This window comes from Bos javanicus, chromosome X, assembly GCF_032452875.1.
Source record: "Bos javanicus breed banteng chromosome X, ARS-OSU_banteng_1.0, whole genome shotgun sequence".
Lineage (NCBI taxonomy): Eukaryota > Metazoa > Chordata > Mammalia > Artiodactyla > Bovidae > Bos > Bos javanicus.
Genome location: NC_083897.1, coordinates 109,373,491 through 109,397,492, shown reverse-complemented (window position 1 = coordinate 109,397,492; position 24,002 = coordinate 109,373,491). Strand labels below are relative to the sequence as shown.

The window sequence follows — 24,002 nt, the reverse complement described above, 5'->3', positions numbered from 1 at the left end:
CAGATGTGTATGCTCTTTAATGTTTCAAAGTTGAAGAAGCCAAAGTCCATTTTATACAAAGCAGAACTGAGCCTTCCAGAACATTTTGATATCCCCAAGACAGTCTTCATTCCTCAGGTTCCAGAAACTCAAGTTGAATTGCCTCAATATCAAGGAAATGAATCTGCAGAAAAAACAGGTAACCAGTAATGTTAATGTGTAGACTGCAATATCTAGCACTGGCTTGGGTATTGTGCAATTTTAAAATACAAAGAAGAGATTATCTTAATGGGTTTTTCATAATGTAATTGAAGAGAAGGTGCAGCTATATAAATACAAATTGTTAAATGATACTTTATATTGTAAATAACTGATATGCTACATCACAGTAATTTAAATTATGTACTGAATTCAGGTGCCAAATACTGGTACTGAAATTTACCGAAATTTGCCAGCCTGTCTTTGTTAAAGAGTGGTTGTCTGATTAAGACCATAAGTTCTTTTTGAGGAAGGTAATTTCTTGCTGTCACAGTGAACTTGGGTACAGAAATTGCACTGGTACAGAATTGCACCTCAACTGGAGTTGAGGCTTAGATTGGCTCTAAAGGAGGGGAAGGAGGATATTGGTAGCAAGAACATTTCAGACGAGAAAAATGCCATTTATGAGTAATTTATCTTTCATCTAGATAAGGTCCTTTTTTAGTTAAGCACCTACTTTTTGTCTCCTTTATTCTGTGTATTTGTAATCAAGCAGAACTATGCCTGGGGCTTCCCAGGTGGCACTAGTGGTAAAGAATTTGCCTGCCAATGCAGTAAACTTAAGAGCCTTGGGTTCGAGTTTGATCCCTGGGTCAGGAAGATCCCCTGGGAGGGAGGACATAGCAACCCGCCTGGAGAATTTCATGAACAGAGGAGCCTGGCGGGCTATAGTCCACAGGGTTGCAAAGAGTCAGACATGAATGAAGTGACTTAGCACTCACACAGGACTGAGATTTAACAAAATACAAACATTTATATTATTAAATGCAAGTGATAAGATGTAAACAAAGTGACATAATAATGTAAAGTATTCATTTTTTAAATTTTTTAAAATTTTAATTGATGTATTTTTGATTTACAATGTTGTGTTACAGCAATATAGCAAAGAGAATAAATTATACATATATATACATTATTTTCCATTATGATTTATTGTAGGATACTGAATATAGTTCCCTGTGCTATATAGTAGGATCCTGTTGTTTGTCCATTCTATATATAAAAGAATGGGGGTTACATCTGCCAACCCCAATCTCTCACTCCTTCCCCCCAACCTTGGCAACCGCCAGTCTGTTCTCAGTGTCCCTGATTCCCTGATTCTGTTTCTGTTTCATAGATAGGTTCATTTGTATCATATTTTATATTCCACATATACGTGATATGGGCTTCCCTGGTGGCTCAGATGGTAAGGAATTCGCCTGCAATGCATGAGACCTGGTTTTGATCACTGGGTTAGGAAAATCCCCTGGAGAGGGGAATGGCAACCCCCTCCAGTATTCTTGCCTGGAGAATTCTGTGGACTGAGGAGCCTGGCAGGCTACAGTCCATTGGGTTGCAAAGAGTCGGATATGACTGAGTGACTAACACATATATGTGATGTGGTTTGATATTCATCTTTCTCTTTCTGACTTCACTTAGAATAATAATTTTGGTTGCACCCATGTTGCTGCAAATGGCATTATGCCATTATTTTTTATGGCTGAGTAGTATTTATATATATATATATATATATAAAATCTTCTTTATCACGTTCCTCTGTCAATGGACATTTAGGATGTTCCCATGTCTTGGCTATTGTGAGCAATGCTGCTATGAACATAGCAGGGCATGTATCTTTTTGAATTATAATTTTGTCTGGATATATGCCCAGTAGTAGGATCACTGGATCATATGGTAATTCTAATTTTAGTTTTTTTGAAGAACCTGCACACTTTTTTTCATAGTGGCTATACCAACTTACATTCCTACCAGTAGTGTAGGAGAGTTCCCTTTTCTCCACACTCTATCCAGCATTTACTGTTTGTAGATGTTTTGATGATGGCCATTCTGACTAGTTTGAGGTGGTACCTCATCGAAGTTTTGATTTGCATTTCTCTAATAATTAGTGATGTTGAGCATCTTTTCATGTGCCTATTGACTGTATGTCTTCTTTGGAGAAATGTCTGTTAAGGTCTCTTGCCCATTTTTTTTTTAATTTTATTTTTTAACTTTACAATATTATATTGGTTTTGCCATATATCAACATGAATCCACCACAGGTATACACGTGTTCCCCATCCTGAACCCTCCTCCCTCCTCCCTCCCCGTACCATCCCTCTGAGTCGTCCCAGTGCACCAGCCCCAAGCATCCAGTATCATGCATCGAACCTGGACTGGCAACTCGTTTCTTACATGATATTCTACATGTTTCAATGTCACTCTCCCAAATCATCCCACCCTCTCCCTCTCCCACAGAGTCCATAAGACTGTTCTATACATCAGTGTCTCTTTTGCTGTCTCGTATACAGGGTTATTGTTACCATCTTTCTAAATTCCATATATATGCGTTGGTTGGTAGTTTCTTTTTGTTACTGAGTTGTTTGAGCTGTTTATATATTTTGGAGATTAAGCCCTTGCCTGTCACATCATTTATAAATTCTTTCTTTCATTCTTTTGTCTTTTCATTTTGTTTATAGTTTCTTTGCTGTGCAAAAGTTCGTAAGTTTGATTAGGTCCCATGTGTTTAATTTTCTTTTTATTTCTGTTGTCTTGGGAGACTAATGTAGGCAAACTGGAGCAGTTTATGTCAGAGAATATTTTGCCTGTTCTCTTCTAGGAATTTGATTGTGTCATTTCTTCTACTTAAATCTTTAAACCATTTTGACTTTATTTTTGTGTATACAGAAAGGGTGTGTTCTAACCTCATTGATCTACATGCAGCTATCCAGCTTTCCCAACACTACCTGCTGAACAGACTGTCTTTTCCTATTGTATACTCCTGCCTACTTTGTCAGAAATTAATTGAATGTAAGTGTGTGGGTTTATTTCTGGGCTCTCTATTCTCTTCCATTGACCCCATGTCTGTTTTTGTGCCCATATCATGCTACCTTTGTAGTATTGTCTGAAGTCTGAAAGGGTTATGCCTCCTGCTTTGTTCTTTTTCTTCAAGATTCCTTTGGCAATTCTGGGTCTTTTGTAGTTCCATGTGAATTTTAAGATGATGTGTTCTAGTTTTGTGGAAAGGGTCATGAGTAAGTTGACAGGGATCACATTAAATATGTTTATTGTTTTGGGTAGTATGGCCATTTAAAGAGTATTTAATTCTTCCAACCCAAGAGTGTGGGTTATTTTCCCATTTTTTTGATTCATTTTCAATTTCCTTTATTAATGTTTTATAGTTCTCAACATATAAATCTTTCACCTGCTTGATCTGGTTTATTCCCAAATATTTTATTTTTGGTGGTGTGATTTTAAAAGATATTGCTTTTTTTTTTTTTTAACATTCCATTTCTGGAAATTCATTGTTGAGGTAAAGAAAAGCAACCTATTTTTGTATGTTAATCTTTGTATCCTGCTACCTTGCTGAATTTGTTTATCAGTTTTAGTAGTTAATGGTGTGGAGTCTTCAGGTTTTTTATATTTAGTATCATATCATCTGTATGTAATGACGATTTTTACATTTCCCCTCCAATTTGGACACGTTTTATTTCTTTTTTTCTTTTCTGATTGCTGTGGCTAGGACTTGCAATACTGTTTTGAAGAGAAGTGGTCAGAGTGGGCAGGCTTGTCTTGTTTCAGATTATAGTAGGAGCACTTTCATCTTTTTATCATTGAGTATTATATTGGTTGTGGGTTTATTATAAATAGACTTTATTATAATGATATATGTTCTCTCTATACCCACTTTGGTAAGAGTTTTTTTTATCATGAGTGGGTATTTAATTTTGTCAATTTTTTTTTCCAGTTGAGATGATCAAGTGTTTTTTTTTCTTCTTCTTCTTCTTTCTTTTTTGATGTGGTATATTACATTGTAATTTGTGTATGTTGAACCATTCTTATGTACTTGTGATGCATACCATTTGGTCATGGAGTATGATACTTTTTAATGTGTTGTTGGATTTGGTTTGCTAATATTTTGTTGAGAGTTTTCACATCTATATCCATGAAAAATATTGACCTATGATTTTCTTTTTTGATTGTGTCTTTGACTGGTTTTAGTATCAGGGTGATGATGGCTTCATAGAATGCTTTTGGGAGTGTTCCCTCCTCTTCAGTTTTTTGGAAGCGTTTGAGAAGGATCAGTGTAAGTTTTTCTTTGTGTGTTTAATAGAATTTGCCTGTGAAGCCATTTGGTCATGGACTTTGGTTTGTAGGGAGTTTTTTAATTACAAATTCTTTTTCACTTTTAGTGATTGGTCTGTTCAAATGATCTAATTCTTCTTGATTGAATTTTGTTGGCCTAAAGTATTCAAAATTCTTTTGCATTTTTCTGCCACTTTTTTTCCAAGTTGGTGGATAATAATAGAAATATAATTTCTTGGGCTTTTTATTTGTTATTTTCCTATGGCTTTGTTTTAATTCTAAAATTTTTTCTAAAGCTGAAAGGATGATTACAAATGACAAGGAACAGAGTAATGTGTTCACTTTGCCTTCCTAGGAGATCTGAGATCCCAGTTTCAAATGCCAAGTGGTCAGGCAGGTAACAAGTATTTATGAATCGGGTCTGGTCTGCGGCAGTAGGGATGATGAGACCTATGACAAGCTGAAGAAGAGATGCCCTGTTTACATACTTAAATTTCAAAAGCAAAGATAAGATTCTGAGCTAGATAAAGAAATGTGAGCTTGACTGGCCAGCTCTCAGTTTGAGACCTTTCATGTTAAGTTGTTGTCTTTTTTCTTAATCTTTAACACATTCAGCTTTTCTATGTGCTGCTGCTGCTGCTGCTGCTAAGTCGCTTCAGTCGTGTCCGACTCTGTGCGACCCCGTAGCCGGCAGCCCACCAGGCTCCCCGTCCCTGGGATTCTCCAGGCAAGAACACTGGAGTGGGTTGCCATTTCCTTCTCCAATGCATGAAAGTGAAAAGTGAAAGTGAAGTCGCTCAGTTGTGTCCAACTCTGTGCTATTACGTTTTTAAGTACAGAATTTATTTTCATAAACATTTTATTCCCTTTTGAGATAACTGGATAAAGCTGTGTGCATTATAAACTTGGCTAGTATTGTCTGTCCAGGCCATTCATTTATTCAGCTATTTATTTAACAACACTATTGAGCATGAATTCCTTTGGGCAAAATAATGAAAATTGCCATTTTCATCCCTTTGAAGAACTAACAGATGAGCAGCCCTTGTAATACAATGGGATAAGTATTGATAGAGAAGTGCTTACATAGAGTATGCTCACAAATATAACCAGAATTAATACAATTGATTATAGAAGATAATTAAAATTTTAAAAAGGAATTCATTTTGAGAAAACAGATAACGAGGATACATAGTATAGACTTGCATGAAACTCACCGGATAGTCTTACGAATACTTTGGCATATTAAGATGCTGTCTAATTATAAATAAGTATGACTGATTTATATTTAAAAGTCTTTCACTCACATATTTTTCTAAGACTAATATTTATCTTTCATATAAACTGTTAACTGTCCATTTTAGTAAGAAGATTATTGTGAAAATTAATAAAAAATAGAACGGCAAACAATTTTTTTTTTTAAGAACATTTCTGCTGTTTATTTTCAATGTTTATTTTTGACCAGTGAGTCGGAAAATACAATGAAGCAAAGATGTCATTATTCAAATAATTTCACAGAAATCATTTAAAATCAATTTTGGGGGGCCAAATTATATCTCAAGATGTTGAATCAAATCACATATTTTCTCAAAAGACACGACAAACAATTTTAAATAATTGTGCATAAAACTTTTACAGTGTAATTAACCAGTGATGGTTCTGCTGCTGCTGCTAAGTCACTTCAGTCGCGTCCGACTCTGTGCGACCCCAAAGACGGCAGCCCACCAGGCTCCCCCATCCCTGGGATTCTCCAGGCAAGAACACTGGAGTGGGTTGCCATTTCCTTCTCCAATGCATGAAAGTGAAAAGTGAAAGGGAAGTCGCTCTGTCGTGCCAGACTCCCAGCAACCCCATGGACTGCAGCCCTCCAGGCTCCTCCGTCCATGGGATTCTGCAGGCAAGAGCACTGGAGTGGGGCGCCACTGCCTTCTCTGAGTGATGGTTCATGTATAACTTATTTGTCTATGTGGTTAAGTTTTTAGACAAAGCTCTCAACCCTAGTTTCTGTTTTCATTTCCTTCAGCACACATTTAAGTAATGCATGTTTACAAAAACACAGTATTCTAGCTCAGGATAGCGGCAGGTCAAGTAACATATATACCCTTAACAATGTACATTCTATTTTGAAGCAGTGGACTTGATTAATGAAAAGGAAAAGAATGTAAGTATTTTTATGTTAATAAATAAGCTTCTATTGGAATTTGAAACAAAGAATATTAGATTTAAGGGTTTAGAAAACTTATTTTTTTGAATAGAACAAACCAGATAATTCTGTTTGTTTGTTTTTTTTTTCACTTTTCTTCATTTGAATTTGAAGAGAACAAACCAGAGAATTCCTAGGAATAAATAAATTCAAAAACAAAGTTTTTTATGGGTGGATTAGAGAAAGAAAGTAATGAGAAGTGTTTATGTGAAGAATGGAAATAGCCTAGTGTTCCTGCGAATTTCAGGAAAGGGGTGAAAGTAATCTCTTGAAGTTTTACTTTTGATGTATTAAAAATGTATGCCTTCTGCCCTCTCATATTAATGTTGCCTATCAGTCTTTACCTTTTTGAAATTTGTAATGAAAATTCCACAGTTCTGATTACACAGCTATCACCAAAATTATTTAAAATAATCTACCTAAATCCATATTATTTCAGCCCCATCATTTAGAGAAGAATTATGTTTTCCCACTCTACCGTGTAACATTATAATACTTTCATCAGAAGGAAATGAAGCTGTAAGGAAAGTGCGTGTGCATATAGTAGGTACATCAATCTCTATAGATGTAATAGATATGCATATATGACAGTAATTTCCCCTTGAAAAGAAACATCACTTGTCGCATTTCACGGATCTCAGAGATCCTGTGACCCCTTTATGATAGTGGACTGGGGTAGATCTAAATGTTTAGTGAGCACTGACAATATATAAAGCATTGTGAGGGTTGGTTTGTATACATTTTCTCATTTAATCCTACTGGTATATATTTATGTCTCAGACCCTTTTTAGGCATTAATTCTTTTATTTGCTAATCTCTATACTCTTGCATTTCTCACAGCAATCTTTGCACACTGTTATTAGTCTTTATAAATACCCTCTTCACTCCAGTCTTTTCCCCATCTCCAGCCTCCCCTGGACAAATGGCTGCATCTCCTCTCTCGTGGAGGAATAGGAGCTACTTACTCTTCCTTAACCCTCTTATTGTTTTCACCCCAGCCTCTGAATAATAGGAATCTATTCTATCAGCCTTGCTACAAGTATCTATTATCACAGAACCTGTTGGGCTCTTTCTTCTCCATCATTTATCATAGCTCTGTCTTCTCTGAGAGTAGTAGTTCCTTCACTTTTGTCTCTCAAGTGTTCTCAAACTTCAAAACCTAAAGAAATGCATGCCTTTCCCTTGGTAAACATACTTCCCAGTAGAGGGATATGCATTTGCAATTTCTTTTTGTGTGTAACATTCTCAGCTTCTCAAATCTGGCTTATGCTACCACTGGAGCAAAACAGCTGGTTGCTTTCAACGGACCATTCTCAGTCTATATCTTACAAGATATCTATAGTGTTTTAACCTGGATGATTAAGCATCTGTTCTTAGAATTCTAGACACTTGAAATCAAGGTTTTATCCTTGTTTCTTGCATTTCTTCTCCATCCCCTTGACAAGATTTCTTCTTAGTCTCTGTAGATTATTCTGTTTACCTCATCAATATGGGACTCTTCAAGACTCTTCTTGCCCTAATGGGGCTATTACTACTTTTTACCCCTCCCATAGGGGATTTTATATACACCCATGGTTATAATTACCATTAATGTCATCAATATTTATCTATTCCTACCCTTTTCCTTCTGTTTTCAACTTATAAATATATTTTTCCATTTTTAATTTATTTTAAATTGAAGAATAATTGCTTTATAGTATTGTTCAACTTATATATTCAGAGGCAGACTAGACATGCATACCTAGATATATATGCAAATATATGTCCAAGTAGATAGATAGAAAAATCTAGAGGTATATCCCCCAAATTCAAAATGAGTGCATTATTATTCTCCATTTATTTGTTCCTCATTATATAATATTTTTCGTGTCAGATGGTGGGAGTTGATGTGTTTCTTATATTAGAAATCTGGGCACACTACTTGAAGCTTCTTTCTTCTGAGCCCATATATTAAATTCATCTTGTAGTCCTAAAGTTTCTGTTACTTCCTTTTCTTTACTCCCACTTAACATGCAGGTGTTACCATCACTTCACAAATGAAGATATAATCACATGTCTCTCTTCTCTCTTTGGTTCAAATTTAATGAAATAACATATATTAAGAATTTATATGTTTTATGATATACCTAATAAATATTGGCTATTAGTAATATAATATTCTAAGCTCATCACCCTTAAAGCACTTCACCTCTAGGCATACAAATTATTAAATCTGACCATAAAATATTACTGAAACATTTAGTGATGTTAGATGGTCAGACTTACTCTGACACTAAAAGAGCATAAACTTTATGAGTCTTTTTTTCCACCCTCCCAGACCCTGTACCTACTTTCGTCTTTGTAATTTTGCATTATTTCTCTTGAAGAACTCCCCCCGCCCCGCCGAATTGTGAAAACCTCAGGCTACAAACCTGGACTTTTCCTTGGTTGTAGATATTGACTTAAAATCTCATCCACTTGTGGTTCTGTGGATATTGAAATTTATGAACACAAAGAATAAAAATGGATCATAAATAGACATAAGGAAGGGGCTTCCCTGGTGGCTCAGTGGTAAAGAATTTACTTGCCAGTGAAGGAGATGCAAGTTCGATTGCTGGGTCAGGAAGATCTCCTGGAGAAGGAACTGACAACCCACCCCAGTATTCTTGCCTGGGAAATCCAATGGATGGAGGAGCCTGGTGGGCTAAGTCCACGAGGGTGCAAAAGAGTCAGACATGACTTAGAAACTAAACAATGACAACAAGCAGGAAGACACCAGTGGATCCAGGAGCACTTATCTAAGTCGCCTCCGCAATGATGAAGGTCCTATATGTTTTGTGCCACCCGTAAAAACTATGTGCAAGGGCACTCAAAGTGCTCTCAACTGGTTTTGCTGATTGACTTAAAAAGAACACAACCCTCATTCCTAAAGGTGATCACTTCAGTTTCTAGCACTTTGTATTGACCCAATTTCTTCTTCTTTCCCAAGGGGTACATGGCAGACATGTTGGAAGTGCATATTGTAGGAATACTGTTTTACTTTTCTCCTTCCCCCATCTAATTCCAGTTTTCCTAATTTTGTAATATTTACCCATTAGCAGTCAAGTAGTTGACAAGCACGGAGAAGGCAATGGCACCCCACTCCAGTACTCTTGCCTGGAAAATCCCATGGATGGAGGAACCTGGTGGGTTGCAGACCATGGGGTTGCAAAGAGTCAGACACAACTGAGCGACTTAACTTTCACTTTTCACCTTCATGCATTGGAGAAGGCAATGGCAACCCATTCCAGTGTTCTTGCCTAGAGAATCCCAGGGACGGGGAGCCTGGTGGGCTACTGTCTATGGGGTCACGAGGAGTCAGACACGACTGAAGCGACTTAGCAGCAGCAGCAGTTCACAAGCATCCACTAAATACTTCCATGACAGTGATCTTATAAAGTGATTGTAAACATATAGTAAACATTTACTAGTAATAACTAACACTATACTATGTAGTTCTACCCATTTTTACAAAAATTAAGTGCATTATTGTAATGCGTAAATTATCCTTCAATATGAGAAAAACTATAAAATTATTGCAATAAAAATGGACCTAACATCCTTCTTGAAATTTATTAAGTATACTTTGAAAAATAAACCCTATATCCTTGCATTATATCAAATAACCACAAATATATTTCAGATAGAATAAAAAATAGATTTCAGGGAAGAACAAGATGGCGGAGGAGTAGGTGGATGTGGAGTACATCTCTCTCCACGGATACATCAGGAATACACCTTCAGACAGAAGTGCATGCAGAACACCAGCTGAGAGAGGACAGGAGTACCTGACCAGAGGAAAAGAATATATATAACCACAAAACTCGGTAGGATGAAGGAACCTGGGGGAAAAGCAGAAGTGTTAGTAGGACTGGATCTCCCCTCATCGGGTAGGAGAACTGAAGCAGGGGTCCAATCCCCACATTGGGACAATTGTCTGAGTCAGAGGAGAAACATTTAAGGCTGAGAGTGAAACAGCTGATATGTGGCAGCCTAAATGAAATGAGAATCAGACAGTCCTTGCTGAAGCCATACATACCCTGGATAGGGATGAGGGCCCCCTGGAAGGTGCAGCAGCTGGGAGCTGGAGTTTGGGGAGTGTGGAGCTATCCCAGGGCGAGGGCTTCTGTTGACTGTGGAGAGACGGATGGAGGGGATGTGAGGGGGGAGATCGTGATGGGAACAATGGAGGAAAGCTGGCAGCCATGGAAGCAAGGTGATACTGCTGAGTCACGCATAGGCAGTGGAGCCATCACCTTAGCCTCTCTCTCCCCACAGGGCCAGCATCCGCAGCTGAACAATAGAGAGGCTGACCCATCAAATCCCTCATGCACTGAACTACAGAGCAAGACCCTATCCAGGGTGCTCCTTTAAATGCCTGATGCACTGATCTACAGAGTAGGACCCCAGCCAGGGGGCCCCTCTATGTGCCTGACACACTGAACAACAGAGAAGGACCCCAGGCAAGGGACATTCTAAATGCCCAAACGGGCAGAACTACAGAGAAAGACTGGCCAAAGAGGCCTTCTGATCACAAGCTATAAGAAACTGAAAAAAAGACTGATAGGGCCGTAACTTCTGCGGCAGAGGCAGTCCATGTCCCTGCACACTTGGCGCCACCAGGGTCCCTGCAAGCCAAACAGCTGTGCCACCTGCACGCTCAGCCTCACTGGGGTAGAGCTGCCACAGGCAAAAAAGTCTTCCATCTGTGCATGAAGGGTCGCTTCAGTTGAGTCCTACTCTTTGCGACCCCCTGGAGGGGGGTTCTCTAGGCAAGAATACTGGAGTGTATTGGTCAATACTGGTTGACCAATCCTTCTAGAGCACTATATTTCCTGCTGCCCAAGCCACCAACTCCCTTGAGTACCTGGTGCTGCCAGAACCCCTGTGGCCCAAGCAGCTGCACCACCTCCACACCTGGCCCTCACAGGGGCAAACCCAAGTTCTCCAGGGCAGCTTCAGGAGCAAACCCCAGTGGACAACCCACATACAGCGGTGGAAATAAAATCACAGTTGAAATCCAGGAGCAGTGTAGATTATGAAGAAGACCCAAAACCTTCCCACCAGATGTACCAGCTGCAGATTCAATCCACACAATCAACTAGGTAGACTCTGTGTCTATGGAATATATAAAAGATCATTGAGAACTCCCACAAAAGAAAAAACACTAGTCCAGATAGCTGTGGACATTGGAGGTAAGAACACACAGGAGTAGGACCAGATTAGAATCTGAGCTTCCTCTACAGCAAGTCCAGAGATCAGCACAGTGCTAGAGGGCATGCTAGGGAGGTGAGTTGGACTGTGACTGCAAGCAAGGGAAAGGACTCTGAGAGCAGTGACTCAAGGAAAACATTTATTATTCTTATGTTTTGACACGCTCTGCAGATTTTTTTGGATTTTTCTTTTCCTCCCCCCTCCACCTCTGTTGCAGTTGTTGATTTTATTGGCACTATGAAATCTAATTAAGCTTTTGAACTTTTTTTTTTCCTCAGTCACATTTTTTATTGCTGTTACAAACCTCTGCCTCTACGTTGGGCTTTTGCAGGTCTGTGGAGTTTTCCTCTCTCTCTTTTTTTAAGTTTAATTTTTAAACCTATTATTATTTATTCTATATTTATTCCTTTGTTTGCTTTTCCCATTGTTCTTTTCCCCTTGCAGTTAATCTTTAATGTATATAAATCTTCTTTATCTACCACTGCTTAACTCTGTGTATCTATTCTTTATTTCTTTTCTTTCTTTCCTTTCCTGTCAACATATTTGTTAGCTTTATTTTCATTGCTTTATTCCCCAATTGGCACCTTACTGTAGTTTTGTTTTCCAGTTTGTGCTTTAGTTAATTTTGTTCTGGCAGATATAATTTTTGGTATCCTTTGTTCACCAAGTCAGTCTATTGTACTTTATTTTTCGTTGGACGGTTTTGATTTTGCTTATGGGTGTATATGTATATGTGTATATTCAGTCACACTTTTTATTGTGGTTATGAACCTCTGCCTCTACTTTGGGCTTCTGCAATTCTGTGGAGTTTTCCTTCCCACACCTCCCCCCCCCCCATTTTCCTTCTTCTTCCATTTTTTATTTTCTCTTTTTTATACTTTTAATTTTTAATTTTTTAAACCTATTATGTTTTTTCTACATTTACTCCTTTGTTTGCCTTTCCTAATGTTCTTTTCCCCTTGCAGTTAATCTTCAGTTCAGTTCAGTTCAGTCGCTCAGTCGTGTACGACTCTGCGACCCCATGAATCGCAGCACGCCAGGCCTCCCTGTCCATCACCAACTCCCGGAGTTCACTCAAACTCGTCCATCAAGTCGGTGATGCCATCCAGCCATCTCATCCTCTGTTGTCCCCTTCTCCTCCTGCCCCCAGTTACTCCCAGCATGAGGGTCTTTTCCAATGAGTCAACTCTTCGCATGAGGTGGCCAAAGTACTGGAGCTTCAGCTTTAGCATCATTCCTTCCAAAGAAACCCCAGGGCTGATCTCCTTCAGAATGGACTAGTTGGATCTCCTTGCAGTCCAAGGGACTCTCAAGAGTCTTCTCCAACACCACAGTTCAAAAGCATCAATTCTTCAGTGCTCAGCTTTCTTTATAGTCCAACTCTCACATCCATACATGACTACTGGAAAAACCATAGCCTTGACTTGACAGACCTTTGTTGACAAAGTAATGTCTCTGCCTTTAAATATGCTGTCTAGGTTGGTCATAACTTTCCTTCCAAGGAGTAAGCATCTTTTAATTTCATGGCTGCAGTCACCATCTGCAGTGATTTGGGAGCCCAGAAAAATAAAGTCAGCCACTGTTTCCACTGTTTCCCCATCTATTTGCCATAAAGTGATGGGACAAGATGCCATGATCTTAGTTTTCTGAATGTTGAGCTTTAAGCCAACGTTTTTACTCTCCTCTTTCACTTTCATCAAGAGTCTCTTTAGTTCCTCTTCACTTTCTGCCATAAGGGTGGTGTCATCTGCATATCTGAGGTTATTGATATTTCTCCCGGCAATCTTGATTCCAGATTGTGCTTCCTCCAGCCCAGCATTTCTCATGATGTACTCTGCATATAAGTTCAATAAGCAGGGTGACAATATACAGCCTTGACGTACTCCTTTTCCTATTTGGAACCAGTCTGTTGTTCTATGTCCAGTTCTAACTGTTGCTTCCTGACCTGCATACAGGTTTCTCAGGAGGCAGGTCAGGTGGTCTGGCATTCCCATCTCTTTCACAATTTTCCACAGTTTATTGTGATCCACACAGTCAAAGGCTTTGGCATAGTGAACAAAGCAGAAATAGATGTTTTTCTGGAACTCTTGCTTTTTCGATGATCCAGCGAATGTTGGCAATTTGATCTCTGGTTCCTCTGCCTTTACTAAAACCAGCTTGAACATCTGAAAGTTCACTGGACCACTTACCTGATTATAATTTAACTTCCCACTTTTGAAAAATCCCAGTCATAACTATTATTTGACTGAAATGCCTTTCTTATCTGGCTGCCTTCCCATATTTGTCCTCGATAGTCAGGCTTTATAGCTTGTTCAGTTATCAGTATGTGTTCTGTCCTAATACTTTAATTTTTGCCAGCTCTAGCTTCTTTCTTTCTACTATGCACCATGCAGCAATGAGATGTGATTGTATCCTATATTATCCAAGAAAGTATAGTCCAAGTTAAATAATTTGCATAACCAGCTCAAAATAATTATAATATCCACAACTGTGTGTACTTTTTTATTCTTATAGTTTTAATGTAAGATATTTTCAGTTTGATAAATGTCTTACAGTTTTGCCTTTAACTGTTTTATAGTTGTGGAGGACATAAAGCCTGCAAGTAATGAAAAATGTGAACACTAAGCCATGTCATATTCTTCCTATTAGCTGTTCAATAGTGGACATATGCTATATGCTGTGCAGCAGTCCACTTAGGAAAGCATTTAATAAAATGCTTTATTAAAAACTTTTCCCCTGATCTAAGTCCTAGACAATGTACTTTGTATTGGCTTGCTAAAAGTTCATTGAGACTAATTTATACACTTAGTAAATCAATCTATGAGAATTTAAAACTCAACTCTGTTCAAAACATTTTATTTTAGTACAAGACAATTAAAGAAAGTTTAGGGTATTCAGAGTTGAAAATGCAAAACACACAGTTAATTTGCTATCTGCAATCCCTTGCTTCTTTCCCCATGGAGGGGTTAATTAGAAGGTGAAATCTTATTTTAGTTCTTTTCTTTTGGAAATTTTGTCTTCTGAAAAAAGTTATATGAAAAAGAGTTACTGGCAAGCTACAATTCCATGATAGGCTCTCTCCTAATTTTCCATTAAATGATCTGTAAAGACATATAGAAATTCAGAAATTCAATATCAATGGAAAGGAAAGATAAGAGCCATCAATTTGCATAAATCATATGAGGAATTCCCAGTAATTACTGAGCTGATGTGGCCTGATTGAAAAACACATTTAATACCTTCCATAGGCTCATGCTCAATTAAAACATAAATTAGGTATAAAGAGGAAACATTTTAGTCCCATGACCTCCCTTTTCCTCAGAAGTTTATTGTCTGCAACCTACCAGAAAACTAGGAAGCTGCCTCCTAATTGCATTCCTCCTGGTATATAGTAGGTGTTTTAAAATATCTTTCTAATGAATGAATACATGTGAAATGCTTTCCAGGGTGATCCTCTATTAATACTTCTTTGTTTGCACCTGTCTTAAGAAAACAAACCCTCTGAACTTAAAATGACTGTAACTGTAGAGGAAAATGTAGAACATCATTCTATTGTAAGTGTGTATAGACTTTAGCATGTAGATATGGTGATGGTGACAGAGATGGGACAGTCCAAGTGATTTTTGGTGCATGTTCTTGGTGGGATTAGAGTTTATTCAATAATAGGAACATTTGTAAACTTTTCTAAGATGTAAATTTTCTCCTAAGTAATTTGAAAATTGCCAGTGGATATAAGAAAATATTCCCCCCTACATCTAACACACTGATGCTCGTTCAATACAGAAAATTGACCCAAGGGTATGGATTGAGTTACCTCCACATTTAGATCTAAGAGATTGCTATAAAATGAAAGGGGAGTGAGACCCTGTAAGAGTGACTACTTAGGAAAGATAACCCTCTCCTATTTATGAAAACAAATGAAAGAAGAAAAAACACAGTTGTTTTTTAAATGCTAGAAGATAAAAGAGTGACATCTAAATTCACACTTAAATAGGTTGTTGTGAAACAGTAGAATGGCAAAGACAAGAGAAATTCTGAAGTGAAGAGAAAAAGACATATTATTTTCAAAGGAACAAACTTTATACGGAAGGCAGAATTACCAACAGAAACAAGAGAAGCCAGAAGACAATGGTATTGTAGTACTGAAGCAAATTAACTGTCAGCCTAGGATTTTAAATCCCAGTAAACTATCACTCAAGAATAAGAATGAAAAATATTTTCAATTCAACAGTAAAATCGGGATAATTTAAAACTCACAGATAGTTGCTAAAAGAACAAAGGAGGATCTACTTATGAATAAAGGAAATTGAATTCAGAAGAAAAACTTGGAATCAAAGAGTGGTGATTAATAAAATAATCAGAAAATAAGATATTAAAATAAATATGTCATTAATCATGATAAATGTAAAAGTTGATATTTTCACAGTGGAAAACAAAATACAGCTTTATGCTGTTTACAAAATTGCCTTATAAAATATCTAAAAATTTATGCCAGGTATTCACTGATCAAAAAGTAGCTGGCAGAAATATAAAATAGGTAGACATTAGAGAATTCTGTGGTGGTCCAGTGGTTAGGACTCAGGGCTTTCCCTCTGGAGATCCAGATTCCATCCTTGGTAGGGAACTAAGAGCCCACAAGCCACATGGTGCTGCCAAAAAATAAAAATAAAAAAGGAATAACTTGACTTTAAGACAAATAATTAATTTAAAAGGGAATACTCCCATGTAGAAAAAAAAAATTGAAGTTATTTCCACCTAATCACTAATCTGAAATTTTACAAAGCAAAATTTAGCAAATATGGAAGAAAAAATGAACAAATCCACATTTAGAGTAGAAGATTTTATTGTACATCTGTCAATAATTGATAAATCAAGCCAACAGACATTAGTAAGACTCTTCTCAACTTGACCAACACAATAAGATTACATATTCCTCTACCTATTAAACCTATTAATAGCTTGACTGTGCTGGATATAATGACAGTTCCTGACATTTACTTATTATAGCAGTTTGATATCCCTCTCTGGTCTTTTCCCTGTGCTTTAGGGCACCTGGGGAAATGTGTACATATTGCCCTTCAGTAAAATCTGACAGAGAACTCCATACCAGTCTTTTCTGCTAACAGATAATTAGAAACTTCAAGGGAAGACAAATGCGATTCTCTCAGCCATTTGGAGTTGGCTAGGAAGGAAGATCACATGTCATTCTCTTAGCATCCCCCCAAATTTTCCTTCCTCAATTCCAACTTCCTATCCACCTCCCTTTCTTTTTTCCCTTTTTCCCTTTCCTGCTTTCTTCCTATCTCTTTTTTTTCACACTTAAATATTATATTATTTTAGATCTCCCTTGTGATAAAAAAGCAAAAGTAATTCAGCTAGCCTCTTTTGAAGTGATAAAATCCATTTTAACTAATATTTCATTTTTTTTACACAACTGAGCGACTTCACTTTCACTTTCTTTTCTTTTTTTTTAATTTAATTTTATTTTTTAACTTTACATTTCAAACATTGAATTTGTCAGTAATTAGTGTGGATCTGTATCATTTTCTAAGACCCACCATTCACCATTGCTTGTTCATTTCCAAGGCAAACCATTCACTATCACGGTAATCCAAGTCTATGCCCCGACCAGTAATGCTGAAGAAGCTGAAGTTGAATGGTTCTATGAAGACCTACAAGACCTTCTAGAACTAATACCCCCAAAAAATGTCCTTTTCATTATAGGGGACTGGAATGCAAAAGTAGGAAGTCAAGAAACACCTGGAGTAACAGGCAAATTTGGCCTTGGAGTACAAAATGAAGCAGGACAAAGGCTAATAGAGTTTTGCCAAGAGAACGCACTGGTCATAACAAACACTCTCTTCCAACAACACAAGAGAAGACTCTACACATGGACATCACCAGATGGTCAACACTGAAATCAGATTGATTATATTCTTTGCAGCCAAAGATGGAGAAGCTCTACTCAGTCAGCAAAAATAAGACCGGGAGCTGACTGTGGCTCAGATCATGAACTCCTTATTGACAAATTCAGACTTAAATTAAAGAAAGTGGAGAAAAGCCCTAGACCATTCAGGTATGACCTAAATCAAATCCCTTATGATTATACAGTGGAAGTGAGAAATAGATTTAAGGGCCTAGATCTGATAGAGTACCTGATGAACAGAGTGCCTGATGGAGACACTGTACATTGTACAGGAGACAGGGATCAAGACCATCCCCAAGAAAAGAAAGGCAAAAAAGCAAAATGTCTGTCCGAGGAGGCTTTAAAAATAGCTGTGGAAAGAAGGGAAGCCAAAAGGAAAAATATACCCATTTGAATGCAGAGTTCCAAAAAATAGCAAGGAGAGATAAGAAAGCCTTCCTCAGCAATCAGTGCAAAGAAATAGAGGAAAACAATAGAATGGGAAAGACTAGATATCTCTTCAAGAAAATTAGAGATACCAAGGGAAATTTTCATGCAAAGATGGGCTCAATAAAGGACAGAAATGGTATAGACCTAAAAGAAGCAGAAGATCTTAAGAAGAGGTGGCAAGAATACACAGAAGAACTGTACTAAAAAGATCTTCACGACCCAGATAATGACAATGGTATGATCACTCACCTAGAGCCAGATATCGTGGAATGTGAAGTTAAGCAGGGCTTAGGAAGCATCACTACGAACAAAGCTAGTGGAGGTGATGGAATTCCAGTTGAGCTATTTCAAATCCTGAAAGATGATGCTGTGAAAGTGCCGCACACAATATGCCAGCAAATTTGGAAAACTCAGCAGTGGCCACAGGACTGGAAAAGGTCAGTTTTCATCCCAGTCCCAAAGAAAGGCAGTGCCAAAGAATGCTCAAACTACCACACAATTGCACTCATCTCACACGCTAGCAAAGTAATGCTCAAAATTCTCCAAGCTAAGCTTCAACAATACGTGAACCATGAACTTCCAGATGTTCAAGCTGGATTTAGAAAAGGCAGAGGACCCAGAGATCAAATTGCCAACATCCACTGGATCATCAAAAAAGCAAGAGAGTTCCAGAAAAACATCTATTTCTGCTTTATTGACTATGCCAAAGCCTTTGACTGTGTGGATACAATAAACTGTGAAGAATTCTGAAAGAGATGGGAATACCAGACCACCTGACCTGCTTCCTGAGAAATCTGTGTGCAGATCAGGAAGCAACAGTTAGAACTGGACATAGAACAACAGACTGGTTCCAAATAGGAAAAGGAGTACGTCAAGGCTGTATATTGTCACCCTGCTTATTTAACTTATATGCAGAGTACATCATGAGAAACGCTGGGCTGGATGAAACACAAGCTGCAATCAAGATTGCCGGGAGAAATATCAATAACCTCAGATATGCAGATGACACCACCCTTATGGCAGAAAGTGAAGAGGAACTAAAGAGCCTCTTGATGAGAGTGAAAGAGGAGAGTGAAAAAGTTGGCTTAAAGGTCAACATTCAGAAAACTAAGATCATGGCATCTGGTCCCATCAATTCACAGCAAATAGGTGGGGAAAAAATGGAAACAGTGACAGATTTTATTTTCTTGGGCTCCAAAATCACTGCAGATGGTGATTGCAGCCATGAAATAAAAAGACACTTACTCCTTGGAAGAAAAATTATGACCAATATAGACAGCATATTAAAAAGCAGAGACATTACTTTGTCAACCAAGGTCTGTCTAGTCAAGGCTATGGTGTTTCCAGTAGTCAGGTATGGATGTGAGAGTTGGACTGCAAAGAAACCTGAGTGCCAAAGAATTGACACTTTTGAACTGTGGTGTTGGAGAAGACTCTTGAAAGTCCCTTGGACTGCAAGGAGATCCAACCAGTCCATCCTAAAGGAGATCAGTCCTGGGTGTTCTTTGGAAGGACTGATGCTAAAGCTGAAACTCCAATACTTTGGCCACCTGATGTGAAGAGCTGATTCATTAGAAAAGACCATGTTGCTGGGCAAGATTGAAGGAGAGAGGAGAAGGGGACGACAGAGGATGAGAGGATTGGATGGCATCACTGACTCAATAGACCTGAGTTTGAGTAATCTTCAGGAGTTGGTGATGGACAGGGAAGCCTGGCATGCTGCAGTCCATGGGGTCGCAAAGCATCGGATATCACTAAGTGACTGAACTGAACTGAACTGAGTGTGAGTCTTTATCATTTTGAGTTTTTTGCCCAAGAATCCTCGTGCAATGTGGGAGGCCTGGGTTCGATCCCTGAGTTGAGAAGATCCCCTGGAGAAAGGCATGGCAACCCACTCCAATATTCTTGCCTGGAGAATCCCCATGAACAGAGGAACCTGGCTGCCTACAGTCCACAGGGTTGCAAAGAATCCAACACGACTGAGTGACTAAGCATGCATAATTGCTCATATATTAATTTGCCAAAAATAGATATCTGTTTATTATAAGTTCATCTTACAAATGAATTTGTATCATAAATTTATTCAGTCTCTTGATACCTCATTTTCTGAATTAAGAATTTCTGACTATTGTTTGCTGATTATATACCTATATAATTAGCTATGGAAAATAATGACCAATTTATTATACTTTTAGTCCCTTCCACTTTTCTGATGTACTTTTAAATAATCATGGAATGTTAAAGCAGAAAGAAACCCAAGAGATCAGCTAATCAAATTGTATTTTTTAGAGCCTTAACATTCTTCTAAAGTGCTTTGTTTTGTCTATTTGGAGGTTGCAGAAGTGAATGGGAGCTTCTAGCATCTTATTTCAACCAGATTGACTCTAGGTTAATTTGTCTTATGTATTAAGATTCTGTTTTAGGTAATATTCAGACACACTCCCCTCCACCCCACCCAGCCCCAAGCCAAGAAATGAAATGTTTGGAAGCTACTAATCAAATCTCACTCCTTAGTTTAAATTAGATTAAGAACTTGACTTCAAAAAAAAAAAAAAATATATATATATATATATATATAAGTAGTATTGTATGATATTTGTCTTTCTCTGTCTGACTTACTTCACTTGGTATGATAATCTCTAGATCCATCCATTGCTGCAAATGACATTATTTCATTCTTTTTTTATGGCTGAGTAGTATTCCATTGGGTGTGTGTGTGTGTGTGTGTGTGTGTGTGTGTGTGTATACACACCACATCTTCTTTATCTATTCAACTGTTGATGGGCACTTAGGTTGCTTCCCTATCTTGGCTATTGTAAGTAGCATGACTGTGAACACTGGGGTGCATGTATCTTTTCAAATTAGAGTTTTCTCCAGATACATGTCCATGAGTGGGATTGCTAGATCATATGTGCTAGATGCCCATTTTTATGGGTTATTTTAAAAACTGTAGATTACAGACTTCCTCAGTAGCTCAAGTTATATAAAATTAGATATTTTTTCATTAGAGAGATTCACTCTTTATGTTCCTGTATTTTCTTTAGAAACTATAATCTGATAAATTTAGATATATTTGGTTATCTTTAATTACAGAACCCTGGCAACTCCCATAGTTACTGGAATCACCTGTAAAGAAAAGGCCACAAGTGAGCTACATTTAGTAGACTAAGGATGGAAAGGACAGGTCTAGATTGTCCCTGACATTTGTATGCCCAAGTCAAAAGTTCAAATGGAATCCCATGTACCAGATATCAAAATTTTTAAATTGTTAAATCAGGCTAACAAAGTTTTAAGTAGAATATAATCTATTATTCCACCTTGAGAAATTAAGCTTTTTACCAAACTAGAAGACAGAGTTTGATTTTAGAATTCTTGGTCTCCTTAGAGTTTTGAGCTAGACATGACAACACAGGATAGCTGGGCCCTGGGCATGTGCCAACCCCATTCTCTTTCTTCAACTCTAACATGTATCATAAGAGGCTTTGTGTACAAATTTGTGGGTATTTTAACCCACATAATCAATCTTGGTCAATATCTTCCCCTTAGTGGCCACCTCTTAGTTATTCTTTAATTCTAGGAGTCTTCCAACAGGAGGATCAACATAGGGAGGAGTCCTGTGCAGGCACTGGAAATGGGATCAAAGCACTTTGAACTGTAAATTGTGACATGCCCTAAACCCAGAACATGGATGGGTCTGGGCTGCACGTGGGCCTGTCCCAGTGGGCCCATGTACTCCATGCACATCCAGAGAGACAGTGCCAGAGGATATTCAGTGTAAGGCCCTAGAAAGCATGAGGCCATGGATAGCAAGCTCTCTTTCCTTGGTCTAAGGGTACGTGTTAGGTTGGAGATCCCTAATAGCAGACACCAAGACCAGGTCTTGAGAGCAGTAGTTTGAGAAGTGATCTCAAGAACCATAGGTAGGAGTATGAGAGAGTGAGAGACAGCAAAGAGAAGGAGCCAGTTCAGGGAGTGTTCATGAGCAGTTGCCACTGAGAGCAATTTGGGTTTGGTTGTCCTCGGGCTGTCTATGAGTTTGTGTAGAATTCACTTCACAGTTATTCCAACCAAAGGATAAAGAAGCTGGGTTATTTTGCCACCAGTTTGATACATCATTTGTTGAGGACCACAACTGCAACAGCCACTTCTGGCCTGATGGATTCAAGGATTAAGCACCTCCCTATGACTAGCGAAAGCCCTCAGGGAGAAAGATCTGTTTTCCATAAAGCCATTGGCCTGCAGCAACAATTTAAATGCCAAGGAGACATGGCAGGACATGGATGACATCTGCTACAGAGAAGAATTGGAAAGGACTTTGAGAAAACATGTCCCTAAAAGAGAATGATGTTGAGATGGCACAGTGTAGCCAGTAAAATTTCCAAATTTCTAAATATAACAAGTCTCTATCTCTGCTATTTCACATCTAAGGAGATGTGGATACTGCTTGATGAATACCTTAATCCACAAGTAGCTTCTTTTTGATAATATATGACAATATTTCTATTCTTTTTCTAGTATGAATTAAGTTATTTCAGATGTTTAAGGAAAAGAAATATTATTTTATCAATATATCTTCAACATCAAAACCATCATTTCCATAAATTCTATTATGAATTTCTTTTTGGACTTGTAATGGAGAGGGGGTTGCATGGCATATTCCTTAGGGTCTTTGCTTATGAACATTTCATGAGTTGGGAAATGTGCACTTAAGGATGTCCTTGACTTTCACTTTCAGACTCAGTATCAATAGAAAATGCATATTTTTAGGGAAAAGGAAATAGTGTATAGCATAAAGCTTTTGATAGCAGCTTTATACTTGAACTTGTGCATTTCAATTGTTGTTTACCGTGAAATGGCTAGTTATTCTTTATCTTTGATGAAAATAATAATTCCTGCTGATTAAATTTCATATTCTAAGCAGTTTAATTTTATTTAAATTACCTGAGCTAAATATTTTCATTTCGATCTGTTCATGCAAGAGAAAAGTATGGTTTCTTCCTTTCTGACAATAAAACAACAAATTGTAATCAAATAATTATCTTTAGTTTGTTCTAATGATGTTGCCACAATTCAAATACTTCTCTCAGAATGAAAGTAATCAATGAACAACAGATGATAAGATGTGCCTGGAGTCCTTTTTGACAAGAAAAAAAAATGTATTCTAACACTATATTTGTACTTGAATAGGACAGAATAAAAATAACAATATTCTGACAGCCTTTGTATCCTCCTTAGACCTGCTGAGTCTCTTGAACTTTGCTTAGATATAATATATATTTCAAGAGTAATCCACTATCAGTGTTTCTTAATATACAACATAAAAATATGACATTTATACATAACATAATATATACCACCAGTCTACTCTGTCCATGGAACTCTCTAGGCAAGAATATTGGAGTGGGTAGCCATTCCTTTCTCCTGGGGATCTTCCCAACCCAGGGATTGAACCTGGGTCTCCTGCATTGCAGGCAGATTCTTGACTGTCTGAGCCACCAGGTGTATATTGTATGTTGCTATATATAACAAATAATATACAATATACAACACACAATGTGTTCTATATAATATGTGATGAATGCTCATGCTCAGTTACTCAGTTGTGTTCGACTCTTTGTGACCCCATGAACTGTAGCCTACCAGGCTCCTCTGTCCAGGGGTTTTCCAGGCAAGAATACTGGAGTGGGTTGCCATTTCCTACTCCAATATGATAAATATTTTTTATAATATGTGTAACACATGCATACACATCCTGAATATGTTTTTAAATGATTTAAAGCAACTAATATTCTTATAGCAATGACTGGTTTTCTTGGCATATAGACTTCAGTGTATTTGAAAACAAGTTTGCCATTTTTAACATTTGAAGTGTTAAATGTGAGTGAATTAACATTATAGCCAATTAATATAATACGT

The 24,002-nt window shown here is 37.7% G+C and overlaps 1 protein-coding gene across 4 annotated transcripts in view; it reads left to right on the top strand.

Annotated features, from left to right (window-relative positions):
* The window catches only part of CFAP47 (cilia and flagella associated protein 47), a 485,875-nt gene that overhangs the window by 279,224 nt on the left and 182,649 nt on the right, over window positions 1-24,002 (top strand). For all 4 annotated transcript variants that reach the window (XM_061410459.1, XM_061410458.1, XM_061410460.1 and 1 more), the window contains one exon: window positions 4-178. In XM_061410459.1, coding sequence (XP_061266443.1) covers window positions 4-178 — 175 coding nt within the window. The remainder of the gene's footprint in view (window positions 1-3; window positions 179-24,002) is intronic.